This window comes from Oncorhynchus mykiss, chromosome 8 (assembly GCF_013265735.2).
Source record: "Oncorhynchus mykiss isolate Arlee chromosome 8, USDA_OmykA_1.1, whole genome shotgun sequence".
NCBI lineage: Eukaryota > Metazoa > Chordata > Actinopteri > Salmoniformes > Salmonidae > Oncorhynchus > Oncorhynchus mykiss.
In genome coordinates, this window is record NC_048572.1 from 83251983 (window position 1) to 83264591 (window position 12609).

General features: G+C 42.5%; 1 protein-coding gene and 1 long non-coding RNA gene across 5 annotated transcripts in view; one reads left to right on the forward strand and one right to left on the reverse strand.

Moving 5' to 3' along the window:
* LOC110530792 overlaps positions 1-12609 on the forward strand; it is a 50251-nt gene that overhangs the window by 20708 nt on the left and 16934 nt on the right. The window contains exon 3 of one of the 2 annotated variants that reach the window (XR_005052976.1): positions 3485-3591. The exons of the other annotated variant lie outside the window; for it this stretch is intronic. This is a non-coding gene — a long non-coding RNA (uncharacterized LOC110530792). The remainder of the gene's footprint in view (positions 1-3484; positions 3592-12609) is intronic. 2 annotated transcript variants of the gene reach the window in all.
* LOC110530789 (caytaxin) overlaps positions 3731-12609 on the reverse strand; it is a 42625-nt gene continuing 33746 nt past the window's right edge. For all 3 annotated transcript variants that reach the window (XM_036986545.1, XM_036986546.1, XM_036986544.1), the window contains one exon: positions 3731-5717. Coding sequence is in view for 2 of the 3 variants with exons in the window: in XM_036986546.1 (XP_036842441.1) it covers positions 5714-5717 (4 nt within the window). In the remaining variant the exon portion in view is untranslated. The remainder of the gene's footprint in view (positions 5718-12609) is intronic.

Here is a 12609-nt window from a genome sequence, read left to right on the forward strand (position 1 = left end):
CTAACCAGGAACAACTCTTGGCTCTATATAAGCCTGGAGTTCATCTAAAAGGATATATGAAAATGTGGTAGTCTCTTCAGTTTTATTACCGGGAAATGGCTTTGATACCATTGTGCTTACAGCCTCATCAGCAACAGGGTGTGTGCGCGTGTGTGTGTGTGTGTGTGTATAAGAGATAATGTACTCATATTTTTTGTCACATCTGCTCCTGCTACTCCCTCTGATGTTCATCCGGTGTCTTCTTGACCTGCAGTTACTCCCCCTGTACTCTCTTTCTCCCTCTCCCTCTCTGTGTGATTGTGTGGTTGGAGAAAGGTGTGCTGGAGTCAGAGCAGATACCTACCAGCTGCAACTCGTTCCATAATCAAGACCTAAACAAATACTCAGTCCTTTACAAATCACCAGGAAAAGATCCGTTTCCACATCATCGACTGTTCTCACTCACCTCTGGTTCTGGGTCATCCATGGTTAAAGGTACACAACCCACAGATTGACCGGTCCACCGGAAGGGTAACTACTTGGAGTACATTTGAGTCATTCTAATTGTCTACATTATGCCCTTCTCCCTGCCTTGTATGCACCCCAGTCCATTCCAGAACCCCCAGACCTGCCTTCCGTTCCTCCAGAATATCACGGTCTAGCTCCTGTATTCAGTAAGCACCACACTCCATCTCTGCCGCCCCATCAGCCGTACGACGGTGCTATCGAGCTTCAGCCTGGAGCTCCTCTCCCTAGTAGCAGGTTGTATAACCTCTCTCGCCCGAGAAAGAGGTTATGGAAGAATACATACAGGATTTCCTGGCTGTCGGACATGTCAGGCCTTCTTCCTCTCCAGTGGGAGCTGGGTTTTTCTTTGTCAAGAAGAAGGATGGGTCACTGAGGCCATGCATAGACATCCGTGGATTGAATAGGATCACTGTCAGGAACAAGTATCCTTTGCCACTTATCAGTGCTACTTTGACCCCCCCTCCATGGTTCCACAGTGTTTACTAAACTTGAACTCCGGAATTTTTTTGAAGGACATTGAGGCTCACAAGCAACACGTCCATCAAGTTATCCAAAGTCTATTGGAGAATAAGGTGTTTGTTAAGGCTGAGAAATGTGAGTTTCATGTTTCCTCTGTGACCTTATTGGATTACATTATTGCTCAAGGACAGCTACGAATGGACCCTGCCAAGGTTAGGGCAGTCACAGAGTGGCCTGTGCCCACGAATCTGAAGCAGTTACAGCGTTTCCTTAGGTTTTATAGACAATTCATCCGTGACTACAGTCGTTTGGCAGCGCCTTTCACCACTCACCACTCACTTCCACTCCATTCCACTGGTCCCCTGAGGCAGAAGCAGTGTTCTGGGAACTCAAGCATCCCTTCACTTCTGCTCCTATCCTTTCCCAGCCAGACCCAGAACTCCAGTTTGTCCTCGAGGTGGACGCTTCCGACACCGGGGTAGGTGAAGTCCTGTCTCAACATTCTCCCTCGGATCAGAAGCTCCATCCTTGTCCCTTCTTGTCCCGAAAGAAGAAATGTTGACAAAGGTAACCGGGAACTCCTAGCTGTTAAGCTGGCTCTTGAGGAGTGGTGTCCCTGGTTAGAGGGTTCGGTCCTTCCCTTCATTGTGTGGACGGATCACAAAAATCTAGCCTACATCCAGACCGCCAAACATCTGAACTCTCGGCAGGCCAGGTGGGCATTGTTTTTGGAAGATTCAACTTCACACTCACTTATCGCCCCGGATCTAAGAATACCAAGCCTTACGCCCTCTCCCATCAGTTGACCGCAGACAACACAAGTTCACGAGCTAGAAACCATTATGCCATCCTCCTGTATCGTTGCTGCTGTCTCCTGGGAGATTGAGTCCCGTGTTCGTCAGGCTCAGCTGAACCAGCCTGATCCTAGAAACAGTCCTTGTAAGGCTCTGTTTGTGCCAGATTTAGTTTGTTCTGATGCTCTCCAATGGGCCCATTCTACACACCTCACCTGTCACCCTGGCATGAACCGGACTGTCGCCTTCCTGCGTCAGCGATTTTTGTGGCCTACCATGGAGAAAGACGCTCAGGAATTCATGCTCGGTCTGGGCTTGGAACAAAAACTCCACCAAAGCTACATCTGGTCTGCTTTGTCCTCTTCCCATACATAGTCGCCCCTGGTCACACATATCTTTGGACTTCGTCACTGGGCTTCCCCCATTGAATGGTAACTCAGTCATCCTCACTATTATTGACTGATTTTTCCAAAGAGGCTCACTTCATTCCCCTCCAAGCTTCCTGCTGGTATCCCATGTTTTGCAGCTGCATGGCATCCCTAGTAACATTGTTTCTGACAGAGGACCCCAGTTTACATCCCAGGTATGGACAGCCTTCTGCACAGCTCTGGGTATTAATGTCAGCCGTTCGTCTGGATATCACCCCCAGACCAATGACCAGACCAAGTGGGCCAACCAGGAGTTGGAAACTGCAATACGCTGTGTGACTTCGGCTAACTCTTCCTCCTGGAGTGCCCAGCTACCTTGGGTGGAATATGCCCGCAACACCCTAATCAACGCCTCATCAGGTGTCACACTCTATGAGTGTGCTCTGGGTTACCAACCTCCCTTGTTCTCTGCCCAAGAGGTCGAAGTAGCGGTGCCCTCAGTCCAGGACCACATGCGCCATTGTCGGCGCACCTGGAGGAGGGCCCTTCTTCATGCCTCCACCAGGACCTAATCCCAAGCTAACCGTCGCCATGCTTCAGTCCCAGTCTACACTCCAGACCAAAAGGTATGGCTTTCATCTAAGGACTTGCCCCTGAAAGTGGTTTCCAAAAAAACACCTCCCTGGTTCATTGGCCCCTTTGAGATTGATCGTGTCATAAACCCCTCTGCTGTTCATCTGAAATACCCAGACTCTCTCAAAACTCACCCACCTTCCATGTATCCTTAATTAAACCAGTCTGCTCCTGTCCCCTCCTGCAGCTGCTCCTCCACCCCTCGGCTCATTGACGACCATACTGCCGAGGTTGGCAGTATCTGGTGGACTGGGAAGGATACGGGCCTGAGGAGCGCTGCTGGGTGCCCCGTCGTCACATTCTGGATCCCTCCCACTTACAGGATTTTCATACCTCACACCCAGACAAGACGGGTCGTGCGCCAGGTGGCGTCCGTAGAGGGGGGCGTACTGTCACAAATGCTTCTGCTACGCCCTCTGGTGTTCATCCGGTGTCTTGACCTGCAGTTAATCCCCCTGTACACTCTCTCTCTCCCTCTCCCTTTTTGTGTGATTCTGTGGTTGGAGAAAGGTGTGCTGGAGTCAGAGCAGATCCCTACCAGCTGCAACTCATTCCATAATGAAGACCTCAACAAATACTCAGTCCTGCCACTTGCACTCTGCCAGATCGTAATCTCTGCTCATTATTGCTCTGTCTCTGGCTCCTGTCTCCTGTTCCACATCTCACCACCCAACTACATTGCTCTGGATTTTACTCACCACCACTATCTTTGATTCCCCTCAGGACCTGTTTACCCTGTTCTACTCAGCTAACTCCAACCGCAGTCTCCACATGTGTTTTTTCTGCAACTCATCCAAGCTTCCCCGGATCTGCACTCCATATCTCTCTGTGTAACTATAAGTATTTTGTTTCCTCATCTGAGTCTGCTCTTGGGTTCCCCTGTGTCGCTCCGCCTAACATAAATAACAGCAATAAAAGCTCTCTGTTTTTAGATGCCAGTCAATTAAACTACTAATTAAAAACATTCCACTCACGATAACAATCACACTTTAATAGGTCAAATAATATGGTAGAGGCTGTTCGATAGCAAGAACTGGAGTATCTTGATTGGATTTTTCCAACAAAATTGTATTACAAACAATGAACAGCACACACTAATATATATATATATAAGAACACATAATTTAAACAGTTAATTAGGTCATTTAAATGCATTGCATCATAGGTGTAAACAATAGATAAATGTAAAGTAAGATCTCTACATGGAAATAGAGGAATTGAGACAGCTCATCAATGAACCAGGAAACTAAGATCATCCGTAGTGTTTTGATCTGTCCTGTGTACCAGTCTGTCCTGTGTACCAGTCTGTCCTGTGTACCAGTCTGTCCTGTGTACCAGTCTGTCCTGTGTACCAGTCTGTGTACCAGTCTGTGTACCAGTCTGTCCTGTGTACCAGTCTGTCCTGTGTGCCAGTCTGTCCTGTGTACCAGTCTGTCCTGTGTACCAGTCTGTCCTGTGTACCAGTCTGTCCTGTGTACCAGTCTGTGTACCAGTCTGTGTACCAGTCTGTCCTGTGTACCAGTCTGTCCTGTGTGCCAGTCTGTCCTGTGTGCCCGTCTGTCCTGTGTGCCAGTCTGTCCTGTGTGCCAGTCTGTCCTGTGTGCCAGTCTGTCCTGTGTGCCAGTCTGTCCTGTGTACCAGTCTGTACTGTGTACCAGTCTGTACTGTGTACCAGTCTGTACTATCATTCCATTCCTTGCCAAACATGGCATGACAAGAAGTGGCGAGGCGTGAAATGATAACAGAAACAGACTGGTACCCAGGCTAGTTTTTTACCCAGGATAGTTTTTTACCCAGGATAGTTTTTTACCCAGGATAGTTTTTTACAGAGGATAGTTTTTTAAATTTTATATCCCAGATGATGAGGAAGAAAATTTTAACCAGCATGCCATCTGTCTAGTAACCTTCAGAAAACACAACAACACACACTAAACTAAAAGATATTTCATTTGTTACAGTAGTAACAACCTTAATTTGGTCAGTTCAGAAGAGGAACTGCTTATATTGCACATTATTTAAAAACAATAGCATTTATACATTGAAGAAAAGAAGATAAATGTTTTGGTTATATCAAACATTATTGCTTGTTGCACACATATACCTTCATACTTGTATTACAGCAATGTTATTACATTAATGTTATTACATTACATTATTACAATGTTATTACAACTATGTACATCTGGCTTGTACCAACCAAAGCCTGTTCTTGTCCCTTCAAAGGAAATAAACACATTTAACAGAATTCATCCAGCCATCTTGCATCAGCCCAATGCATGTTCATCATGCAGCAGGCTAGATCACAGCTGATTGATTCATGCAAGGAGAAATGGTAAGAGGAAGCGAGGCTATCTGCCAGGGTAGGTTTATTCCATGGGACAGAGGTCAGGCTATGTGCCAGAGTGGGTTTATTCCAATCGGAAAGAGGTCAGGCTATGTGCCAGGGTAGGTTTATTCCAATCAGAAAGAGGTCAGGCTATGTGCCAGGGTAGGTTTATTCCATGGGACAGAGGTCAGGCTATCTGCCAGGGTAGGTTTATTCCATGGGACAGAGGTCAGGCTATCTGCCAGGGTAGGTTTATTCCATGGGACAGAGGTCAGGCTATGTGCCAGGGTGGGTTTATTCCATGGGACAGAGGTCAGGCTATCTGCCAGGGTAGGTTTATTCCATGGGACAGAGGTCAGATTATCTGCCAGGGTAGATTTATTCCATGAGACAGGGGTCGTGCTATCAGCCAGGGAAGGTTTATTCCATGGGACAGACAGACCAGGGTATCTGCTGTGTGGAAAGTAAGACAAGGTAGGATGATGTTGATGTAATGTCAGGAGCCCTCTTCACCCACACACCAGTCCTCATCATTTCTCCATCAGTCCTTTATCTTCAGCCAAGAAGTCTTTTACCCTGATAGACAGTATCCTCATGAATCCTCAGCCGGGTTGTGGATTCTTGTTTTACCTGGAATGGTTTTAGATAGAGACACATTTAAATCATCATCATTATCACCGCCATCATTACCATCATCATCATCATCACTACCACCACCAACAACAACTTCATATAAAGAACAATAGCTGAGCCCAGTAGCTGAATTCTCATCATTGATATCATTCCACTGAGGAACCCCTTGAGTTACACCGCCTCAGTTTAATTATTTATATTGTCCTCAACTTCCTGTACAAAACAGATCGTGTCCCTTCCTCTATTCCAGCCCAGATCCCTGGTGTATGTCCCTGCCTAAATGGCAGCTTCCATTAACCTTACTCCTACAGTACAGTGTAAAATCAAAGAACACCGCCGCTTGCGGGCAGAGCTTTGGTCTCTAGTGTAACCGGGGCGGTCTTGAAAGTTAACCACCTTCATGGGCATGGGAATCATGCATACATTATTTTAGAGGGGGCACAAAGCACGTGAGGTTAGCCCCCCTCTGGAATTTAGAGAATTTTGCATTTTAAAACAAACATTGTTAATGTTGTAAATGACTATTGTAGCTTTTTTGATTTTTAATGGAATATCTACAAAGGCGTACAGAGGCCCATTATCAGCAACCATCACTCCTGTGTTCCAATGGCACGTTGTTAGCTAATCCAAGTTTATCATTTTAAAAGGTTAATTGATAATTTGATCATGAAGCTGCCAATTGAGGACTTGTGAGGCGTCTGTTTCTCAAACTAGACACTCTAATGTACTTGTCCTCTTGCTCAGTTGTGCACCGGGGCCTCCCACACCTTTCTTTTATTGACAATTGTCTTTTATTGACAATTGTCTTTTATTGACAATTACATGAAGTTGATGCAAAGAGTCAATATTTGCAGTGTTGACCCTTCTTTTTCAAGACCTCTGCAATTCGCCCTGGCATGCTGTCAATTCACTTCTGGGTCACATCCTGTCTGATGGCAGCCCATTCTTGCATAATCAATATTTGGAGTTTGTCAGAATTTGTGGGGTTTTGTTTGTCCACCCGCCTCTTGAGGATTGACCACAAGTTCTCAATGGGATTAAGGTCTGGGGAGTTTCCTGGCCATGGACCCAAAACATCAATGTTTTGTTCCCCGAGCCACTTAATTATCACTTTTGCCTTATGGCAAGGTGCTCCATCATGCTGGAAAAGACATTGTTCGTCACCAAACTGTTCCTGGATGGTTGGGATAAGTTGCTCTTGGAGGATGTGTTGGTACCATTCTTCATTGATGGCTGTGTTCTTAGGCAAAATTGTGAATGAGCCCACTCCCTTGGCTGAGAAGCAACCCCACACATGAATGGTCTCAGGAGGCTTTACTATTGGCATGACACAGGACTGATGGTAGCGCTCACCTTGTCTTCTCCGGACAAGCTTTTTCCCGGATGCCCCAAACAATCGGAAAGGGGATTCATCAGAGAAAATGACTTTACCCCAGTCCTCAGCAGTCCAATCCCTGTACCTTTAGCAGAATATCAGTCTGTCCCTGATGTTTTTCCTGGAGAGAAGTGGCTTCTTTGCTGCCCTTCTTGACACCAGGCCATCCTCCAAAAGTCTTTGTCTCACTGTGCATGCAGATGCACTCACACCTGCCTGCTGCCATTCCTGAGCAAGCTCTGTACTGGTGGTGCCCCGATCCCGCAGCTGAATCAACTTTAGGAGACGTCCTGGCGGGTGCTGGGCTTTCTTGGGTGCCATGAAGCCTTCCTGCAGAAATGCAGTGGAAATGTTTTTGGGGGGATTCAGTTCATTTGCATGGCAAAGAGGGACTTTGCAATTAATTGCAATTCATCTGATCACTCTTCATAACATTCTGGAGTATATGCAAATTGCCATCATACAAACTGAGGCAGCAGACTTTGTGAAAATTAATATTTGTGTAATTCTCAAAACTTTTGGCCACAACTGTACAACTCAACACCCCACATTGAGTATACAGTACAGCCCACAGTCTATTATATAAATATAACTCAACACCCCACATTGAGTATACAGTACAGACCACAGTCTACTATATAAATATAACTCAATACCCCACAGTGGGCATACAGTACAGACCACAGTCTACTATATAAATATAACTCAATACCCCACAGTGGGCATACAGTACAGACCACAGTCTACTATATAAATATAACTCAACACCCCACATTGAGTATACAGTACAGACCACAGTCTACTATATAAATATAACTCAACACCCCACATTGAGTATACAGTACAGCCCACAGTCTACTATATAAATATAACTCAACACCCCACATTGAGTATACAGTACAGCCCACAGTCTATTATATAAATATAACTCAACACCCCACATTGAGTATACAGTACAGACCACAGTATACTATGTAAATACAACTCAACACCCCACATTGAGTATACAGTACAGCCCACAGTCTACTATATAAATATAACTCAACACCCCACATTGAGTATACAGTACAGCCCACAGTCTACTATATAAATATAACTCAATACCCCACATTGAGTATACAGTACAGACCACAGTCTACTATATAAATATAACTCAATACCCCACATTGAGTATACAGTACAGCCCACAGTCTACTATATAAACACAACTCAATACCCCACATTGAGTATACAGTACAGCCCACAGTCTACTATATAAATATAACTCAATACCCGACATTGAGTATACAGTACAGACCACAGTCTACTATATAAATATAACTCAACACCCCACATTGAGTATACAGTACAGCCCACAGTCTACTATATAAATATAACTCAACACCCCACATTGAGTATACAGTGCCGCCCACAGTCTACTATATAAACATAACTCAACACCCCACATTGAGTATACAGTACAGACCACAGTCTACTATATAAATATAACTCAACACCCCACATTGAGCATACAGTACAGCCCACAGTCTACTATATAAATACAACTCAACACCCCACATTGAGTATACAGTACAGCCCACAGTCTACTACATAAATACAACTCAATACCCCACATTGAGTATACAGTACAGCCCACAGTCTATTATATAAATATAACTCAACACCCCACATTGAGTATACAGTACAGCCCACAGTCTACTACATAAATACAACTCAACACCCCACATTGAGTATACAGTACAGACCACAGTCTACTATATAAATATAACTCAATACCCCACAGTGGGCATACAGTACAGACCACAGTCTACTATATAAACATAACTCAACACCCCACATTGAGTATACAGTACAGCCCACAGTCTACTATATAAATATAACTCAATACCCCACATTGAGTATACAGTACAGACCACAGTCTACTATATAAATATAACTCAACACCCCACATTGAGTATACAGTACAGACCACAGTCTACTATATAAATATAACTCAATACCCCACATTTAGTATACAGTACAGACCACAGTCTACTATATAAACATAACTCAACACCCCACATTGAGTATACAGTACAGACCACAGTCTACTATATAAATATAACTCAACACCCCACATTGAGTATACAGTACAGCCCACAGTCTACTATATAAACATAACTCAACACCCCACATTGAGTATACAGTACAGACCACAGTCTACTATATAAATATAACTCAACACCCCACATTGAGTATACAGTACAGATCACAGTCTACTATATAAACATAACTCAACACCCCACATTGAGTATACAGTACAGACCACAGTCTACTATATAAATATAACTCAACACCCCACATTGAGTATACAGTACAGCCCACAGTCTACTATATAAATATAACTCAACACCCCACATTGAGTATACAGTACAGACCACAGTCTACTATATAAATATAACTCAATACCCCACATTGAGTATACAGTACAGACCACAGTCTACTATATAAACATAACTCAACACCCCACATTGAGTATACAGTACAGCCCACAGTCTACTATATACATATAACTCAATACCCCACATTGAGTATACAGTACAGACCACAGTCTACTATATAAATATAACTCAACACCCCACATTGAGTATACAGTACAGACCACAGTCTACTATATAAATATAACTCAACACCCCACATTGAGTATACAGTACAGACCACAGTCTACTATATAAATATAACTCAATACCCCACATTTAGTATACAGTACAGACCACAGTCTACTATATAAACATAACTCAACACCCCACATTGAGTATACAGTACAGACCACAGTCTACTATATAAATATAACTCAACACCCCACATTGAGTATACAGTACAGCCCACAGTCTACTATATAAACATAACTCAACACCCCACATTGAGTATACAGTACAGACCACAGTCTACTATATAAATATAACTCAACACCCCACATTGAGTATACAGTACAGACCACAGTCTACTATATAAATATAACTCAACACCCCACATTGAGTATACAGTACAGACCACAGTCTACTATATAAACATAACTCAACACCCCACATTGAGTATACAGTACAGCCCACAGTCTACTATATAAACACAACTCAACACCCCACATTGAGTATACAGTACAGACCACAATCTACTATATAAATATAACTCAACACCCCACATTGAGTATACAGTACAGCCCACAGTCTACTATATAAACATAACTCAACACCCCACATTGAGTATACAGTACAGACCACAGTCTACTATATAAATATAACTCAACACCCCACATTGAGTATACAGTACAGACCACAGTCTACTATATAAATATAACTCAATACCCCACAGTGGGCATACAGTGCAGACCACAGTCTACTATATAAATATAACTCAACACCCCACATTGAGTATACAGTACAGACCACAGTCTACTATATAAATATAACTCAACACCCCACATTGAGTATACAGTACAGCCCACAGTCTACTATATAAATATAACTCAACACCCCACATTGAGTATACAGTACAGACCACAGTCTATTATATAAATATAACTCAACACCCCACATTGAGTATACAGTACAGCCCACAGTCTACTATATAAATATAACTCAATACCCCACATTGAGTATACAGTACAGACCACAGTCTACTATATAAATATAACTCAATACCCCACAGTGGGCATACAGTACAGACCACAGTCTATTATATAAATATAACTCAACACCCCACATTGAGTATACAGTACAGACCACAGTCTACTATATAAATATAACTCAACACCCCACATTGAGTATACAGTACAGACCACAGTCTACTATATAAATATAACTCAACACCCCACATTGAGTATACAGTACAGACCACAGTCTACTATATAAACATAACTCAACACCCCACATTGAGTATACAGTACAGCCCACAGTCTACTATATAAACACAACTCAACACCCCACATTGAGTATACAGTACAGACCACAATCTACTATATAAATATAACTCAACACCCCACATTGAGTATACAGTACAGCCCACAGTCTACTATATAAACATAACTCAACACCCCACATTGAGTATACAGTACAGACCACAGTCTACTATATAAATATAACTCAACACCCCACATTGAGTATACAGTACAGACCACAGTCTACTATATAAATATAACTCAATACCCCACAGTGGGCATACAGTGCAGACCACAGTCTACTATATAAATATAACTCAACACCCCACATTGAGTATACAGTACAGACCACAGTCTACTATATAAATATAACTCAACACCCCACATTGAGTATACAGTACAGCCCACAGTCTACTATATAAATATAACTCAACACCCCACATTGAGTATACAGTACAGACCACAGTCTATTATATAAATATAACTCAACACCCCACATTGAGTATACAGTACAGCCCACAGTCTACTATATAAATATAACTCAATACCCCACATTGAGTATACAGTACAGACCACAGTCTACTATATAAATATAACTCAATACCCCACAGTGGGCATACAGTACAGACCACAGTCTATTATATAAATATAACTCAACACCCCACATTGAGTATACAGTACAGACCACAGTCTACTATATAAATATAACTCAACACCCCACATTGAGTATACAGTACAGACCACAGTCTACTATATAAATATAACTCAACACCCCACATTGAGTATACAGTACAGACCACAGTCTACTATATAAACATAACTCAACACCCCACATTGAGTATACAGTACAGACCACAGTCTACTATATAAATATAACTCAATACCCCACATTGAGTATACAGTACAGCCCACAGTCTACTATATAAATATAACTCAACACCCCACATTGAGTATACAGTACAGACCACAGTCTACTATATAAATATAACTCAACACCCCACATTGAGTATACAGTACAGACCACAGTCTACTATATAAATATAACTCAACACCCCACATTGAGTATACAGTACAGCCCACAGTCTACTATATAAATATAACTCAACACCCCACATTGAGTATACAGTACAGACCACAGTCTACTATATAAATATAACTAAACACCACACATTGAGTATACAGTACAGCCCACAGTCTATTATATAAATATAACTCAACACCCCACATTGAGTATACAGTACAGACCACAGTCTACTATATAAATATAACTCAACACCCCACATTGAGTATACAGTACAGACCACAGTCTACTATATAAACATAACTCAATACCCCACATTGAGTATACAGTACAGACCACAGTCTACTATATAAATATAACTCAACACCCCACATTGAGTATACAGTACAGACCACAGTCTACTATATAAATATAACTCAACACCCCACATTGAGTATACAGTACAGACCACAGTCTACTATATAAATATAACTCAACACCCCACATTGAGTATACAGTACAGACCACAGTCTACTATATAAATATAACTCAACACCCCACATTGAGTATACAGTACAGACCACAGTCTACTATATAA